The sequence below is a fragment of the Rhopilema esculentum genome, chromosome 7 (genome assembly GCF_057945365.1).
Source record: "Rhopilema esculentum isolate cy_ngs chromosome 7, ASM5794536v1, whole genome shotgun sequence".
Classification (NCBI taxonomy): domain Eukaryota; kingdom Metazoa; phylum Cnidaria; class Scyphozoa; order Rhizostomeae; family Rhizostomatidae; genus Rhopilema; species Rhopilema esculentum.
Genome location: NC_142821.1, coordinates 11,731,501 through 11,737,500, shown reverse-complemented (window position 1 = coordinate 11,737,500; position 6,000 = coordinate 11,731,501). Strand labels below are relative to the sequence as shown.

Sequence of the window (6,000 nt, the reverse complement as noted above, 5' to 3'; positions counted from 1 at the left end):
AGTAATGAAGTAAGTTTATATGGAATTCAAATCGATGAACAACTAAAATTTTAATCGCAAATTGATAAATTCTGCAAAAAAGCTGCCACTCAGCAAAACGTTATCAAAAGACTAGCTCGATTCATGGATAGCAAAGGAAAGGTAGTAATTGAATATTCATTTATCCTTTGTCATTTCAATTACTGCCCCCTTATCGGGTTATCATGCAGTAATGCAAACCAAAAGAATCTGTGAACGTAAAGGAAAGGACCCTACGGTAAGCCCTCTCAGATTGTACTGAACTTCTTCAATTCTAACGATCTTTGTTCCTGACAACTTCTAAAGCAAACAAAAGACGAGCACACTTTTTCTAAATTTAGCTTGTTGGTGGTCGTAATAGTGTTTTTATTTGTAAATCCACGCTAGCCAATTGCAAATTGCCTTTGTAATAGTTAAATTTGATATTATAGTATTAATTTAGTCTAAAATGAAAAGTTTCTAATTATTATTATTACTTTCTGCTATCGAATGTGGTTGGAGATAACTGTGCATTAGACGGGGAAATTTAACAGATTTTCGTATTATGCGGTTAATAGTGGCGGATTGCAAGGCGATTCTTGTTCAGCTAGAAAGATCTTATTAGTGTCCAAATTTAAAATTGTTGGCTTTTAAAAAAATCTATCTATCTGGATGTGCCAATTTAAGAGTATCATTTTTTTTGGTCCACCTAATATTGATCGGGAGAGGGCAATTATCCCCTTTGCCCCTGCCAGCACTCCACTGTTTCTTACTCCTACAATAGGCACATAAAATTGATATGTGTTATTGGTGCGATTGATTCGGGGCTTTAGAGTTTTAAAACTGTAGATAAACCAATTCTGTTTCAGCTCATACGGCAGCATCGGGAGATACTGCTCTGACAACATGATTGACACAACGCCCTTCAACATGTATTCCCATGATGGATACGCAAAGATCGTCTTCAAATCAGACAGCGCAACTACACGGTCCGGGTTTTCATTGACATACCAGTTAAAGAGCAAATCAGGTTCGCCAATGGGTGGATACCCAAGCAGCACATGCTAGTGGGTTTGCATTTCTTTCTCTTCTCAAATTGTAATTCATACATTCGGGAAGAAATCATGAAATTTTTTATTTTCTGCGACAATTTTCGTTATCTGTAGAAACGCTTGCTTTACTTCAAAAAATTTTTTTTTTAATACAAAGACTGAAATTATCTTCCAAAATATGAAACATCCTCTTACACACATATAAGCGCTGTGTCTCCAATTTCCGGAGTATTAAACGTCAGAAAATAAATAAAAGACTCTAGGCTATGAAATATGTATATCCTGTTGTGGATAAAATTGGCCAGCTAAAAACAAGAGCACGTGACTGTTGCCTATAGCAGAAATTTTAAGTGCTGCTTGTCTATAGAAATTATTACAATCGGATTCGAGGATGAAAACAAACTCCATCAATTTACAAAAAACTGTAAAAACCACCAGTGTCCAGACAGGAGGAGTCCATTTTTACCCTAGAAATTGGTGATATTTCTAATAGTCAGGTGTATTACAAAAACATAAAATATATTTCTAAATGCTTGCTTCCTTGAATGTGATTAAATTTTGTTCGATGAAATGCAACATTTTCATACGATGAATTAAAATGATTGTTAATTCGTGAATCTTGCTCTGCTTTTAAGTGCTATGACTTCACAAAATGTTTGTAATTAAAGGGCTCACCCCTGTTTTTCATTTCATAGTCATAGTGACAATTCTGCAGCAGCAACGTTCTTCAATTCTGGTTGGCCAAACGGTTACTACTCAAGCGACAGTCCTTGTCTGAGAGTTTATTTCGCTGATACAAATGCAATGCGCATTGCTGTGATGGACCTATCATTATACGGAGGATCCTCTTTCTATTGTGACACAAGTGATTCCTACTTTCAAGTAACGGGTAAGAGCAATTGTATCGCTACCCTTTCAAACAGTATTCAGTATATCTCATTTGGTTGTCTGTGTTAGCTACTTTCTGTTTCTGATAAAAAAAGTTTGTTTTAGTCTGAAGAATGGTCAGTCCAAACTTTAGATGCATTTTTTCCTTTCGATGATTTATTTTGTTTATAATGCTTTACTTTTTTAATGTCACTTTATTGCCACACAGCCTCATCAGCCATCAGTATCAATCCTTTTGTTTTTGCTAATTCACAGTTCTAGAGAAACAGGCCGGGGAATGAAGTCATAGAGGTAAAACGGGGTCATATAGGAAGTTCGCCTGAAAAACATAGAGCAATATTTTGAAACAGATTTCAGAATCGGACTTTGAAAGAGAAACACATAAAAGCAGCATGTAATAGTATTTATCGTTTCACCACACCCTTAAAGAGCGAGACACACTCTTTTTTGTCGAATTAAATTAATCTCTTCCCCCTCCCAAACAGTAGTTCTTGCCTTCACCTCTGACTGCTTCAATCGCAAATTTTTTCTAGTACGCTAACTTGAGACGCGGTTTCTCCGTAGCTGCATGAACAAATAGACAATGCCAAATAAAAAAGCATCTTTTTGATTCAAAATAAATAGCAAACGTGTTGGATTAGAAAATCAATCAAAAATGTATTTCTTGGTATAGCTCGTGTCTTTGAATTTGATATTTTATATTAAGGTTGTAGATAAGAAGTAAACTACGTCTTGAACTTGGGTAACACACTTTATTAGTAGGCCCTTTTTATTGTCAGAAAGTTAAGCATAAAATGGGCTGTCATGCCACTATGTTTGGTAGTCCTTTGCAACTCTTTAATGCCACTATGTTCTGCAATCAACTCAACCCCCCCCCCCCCCCCCACCCCGTCCAACAACATAGCGGTATTTTCAAAAATCACTCTACCAGTTGCCACTTTACTAGCTATAGGACTTTATGAGCGGTGCCAACATGATTGGAGAAAACAACAATAACGCTCGTAAAAATAGGCTTAAATCGAAGATCAAAAATTACCCTGTTAGGGCTAGTTTCTGACATTTTTGATAGAATCAAATAGTGATAGATAGAATGATTGATTGCTATAATTTTTCTTTTAGCGTTACCCCGTCCCATCACATCTTTATCGCAAGCATCTACTGTAAACGGAAGGCTCTGTGGAACCAAAACTCAAACGGTGTATACAGCAGAAAATAATTACGTTTACCTGTACTTTAACAGACCACGAAATAGCACTGGCTATCGTGGCATCATGGCTGGCTATCTTGCTTATACTGAAGATGGTAAGGAGAATTTCTAAGTACAGTCGTTTTTCAATATGTCATCATATGAGTAGGAGTGTTCAGGGAGCTCACCATTTTATTACTTAGAAAATCGAATACTATAGTGCATGGTTGGCTATATGGCTTATAATGAAGTTGGTAAGGAGCATTTCTCAGTACAGACATTTATCTCGATGAGTTTTTCATTCTGACATGCTTTGATCGGAGCCCAGATTCAAAAACTGCCGCAAGGTTACCTTTAAAGTTTCCATTGTCCTTTGGTGCATCCTATATCTACGTGCTTCAGTGTCTTTTTGACGAAGCACAAGACTAGGGGAAGATGACTTTTTAAACTGTACAGGGAAATACATTTTAGGAGTAAGTATAAAAAGCCTCGTGATATAAAATCAGTATTTAAGTCAAATAACACTCAAATTTGTGAAAGACAGCATAAACGACTCAAATTTAGAACACTCTGGCATTTAATTGGACAATCTTTACTGGGCTAATCTTTTAAACAGTAACATGTTAGACATAAAAAAGGTACGGAAAGGAGATAAGAAATTTCTCATTTGCTCCTCGAGTTCCAATCGCAAAAGAAAAAAATGTTTGTAACATAAAAAAAAACTGTTAACAAAGATTAAGAATTGTTTGAAAAGGTTTGTAATTTCTGTTTTCAGCTCGCCATGAATGTACACTCGGAACCCATGCATGCGGTGCTAATGCCTATTGCAAATATACGACTGGCTCATTCCAATGCATATGCCAAAGTGGATACACAAGGACAGGATCTACCTGCAGTTTAATTGGTAACGTACATGCAATTACGAATACCAAATTAACATACCGGTCAACTTCTTGTGCACATATGGTTTGATAGTGATGCTACAATTACCCATAACCAACAAAACAAATTTTTTGGATTGAAATTAATCAATACTTGAATTTATAAATGATATTTCTCTATTAATCTTTTGAATTAAAGTATTTCTTTATATATCTTATCATGAATTTATATATCTTTCCATCGTGGCACTCTACCTATCATGACTGATATCTCAGCAAGGTCAAGAAATTCTGTCTCAAGTAGACTGATTACTCTCTCTAGGCGTACCAACCCTTTCAAGAATGCATTACTTAATGTATCAGTACTACTTCTTTAACATCCAGCCTTCAAGTTTGTGTCCATCATCCCAATGCTTTAGGCAATCATAGTACGTCAGCTAATTTTATTTTGTAAATGCAGACCCCAAAAGTACAAACATAATTCAGAATGATGGTCAAGTAAAAATGCAAATACCGCTTTCACGACAATGGGAATTAAATTTTACAATATAAAATTAGAATCAAATTTCACCCCCAGAATATCTCCCAATTTTAACAAGGGGGCCCTTCGCTCCCCTCCTCCATGACACCACTGACCTAGCGGTAATTCAATTTGTTAAGAAGATCTATTGGTTCAAATTTGGAGTAAGCGACCTTATCTGTATGCCATAAGCTCACCAGGGTACGCAGATAGGGGAGAATAAGTTGCGGCGCTCTCAGAAATCGCTGATGTTTTAGGTAACACAGATAAGTTGCAATTCTTACCGTATGATAAATCTTTCTACTTGTTCTAAGTACATCGTAGAATGCTTGATAAGAAAATATTTTCTATATTCCAATGCTCTTAAGTTGAAGAAATGGTTCCCTTAGTTTTCTAAGAACTATAGTTGCTGTTTATTGGTATAACTGCTGTGCTAATTCTAATATTTATTCCGATATCTGCAATTTGTGGATAATAGAGTATGGTTATTGATTATAGATTACTCTTCATTTCTTATTTTGATATTTATTTTTTGTTTCACAAACAACATTGATAAGATGAGTTCTCCTTAGTAATGAATGCAGCAGGTATCAGGATCGCATCCAAATTCTTAACTCTAATTCTTGGCGAGGTTGTTGTACTTCACACCATGTGAACTGGGTTATGATCAACGTGTTTAAGAATATTTATAAAAAATGTGACTAGTTTTATCGGAGGATCAATGCTATTATTGTCTTTTTTATGTTCGATCGTTTTGATTTATTGGCAGATACCATTCGTGAAAAAGCAAATCGCGCAACTGCCCATATTTCCCCGCCATATTCTAAGCGAGGCACTAGATGTTAACGATACTGTTCAACCGCAGACATAATGAAAGAAACACAAGTGTGCGGGCAAAGCAATTCAGTCGCCAGCGACAAAAATCGTTAGTGTGTGCTAAACGTCATGAGTTAACGTGAGATAATATTTTACCAAAGGAAGCCGACGCGTGGGAGGAGAATGTGCAACAATTTGCACTTGTTGATCTTACGTAATGCATTTGCACTGAGTAGTATTTTGGATGATGTAAATAGTCTTTTTTACTCGGTTGTGAAAGAAGAGAGCAAAATGACTTCAATCATTTTGGTACCCTGGGTGCCAGAGCCTCAGAGAGTCAAAGGATGAAGAACAGGGGAAAGGAAATGCGAAGAAGAATGGAAGAGGAAAGGGGAGAGACGAGACTCTGGATCCATCGTTAAACAACCTCCTTTCAAATTCTACTTATAAACCAATCAGCATCCAGTATACCGTTCGCGGTATACTCGACGCTGGTTGGCTAAGTATCTTTGTTCACAATCATTATCAAGAATCATGGGCTATCAACTTTGATTTTAAGTTTTTATGCAAAAGATGGCTCTGTTCATAAGCAAATTAATCCCTATCCTTTTTATTGTCAACGTGCACCTATCCCTTTTATTGTCAACAAACTCTATTTAC

The 6,000-nt window shown here is 36.2% G+C and overlaps 1 protein-coding gene across 1 annotated transcript in view; it reads left to right on the top strand.

Moving 5' to 3' along the window:
* Window positions 1-4,230, top strand: part of LOC135683524 (uncharacterized) — a 14,541-nt gene extending 10,311 nt beyond the window's left edge. The window contains exons 2-5 of the mRNA XM_089109408.1: window positions 867-1,064; window positions 1,745-1,938; window positions 3,057-3,239; window positions 3,899-4,230. Coding sequence (XP_088965534.1) covers window positions 867-1,064; window positions 1,745-1,938; window positions 3,057-3,239; window positions 3,899-4,095 — 772 coding nt within the window. The 3' untranslated portion in view covers window positions 4,096-4,230. The remainder of the gene's footprint in view (window positions 1-866; window positions 1,065-1,744; window positions 1,939-3,056; window positions 3,240-3,898) is intronic.
* The last annotated feature ends 1,770 nt before the right edge of the window (window positions 4,231-6,000 follow it).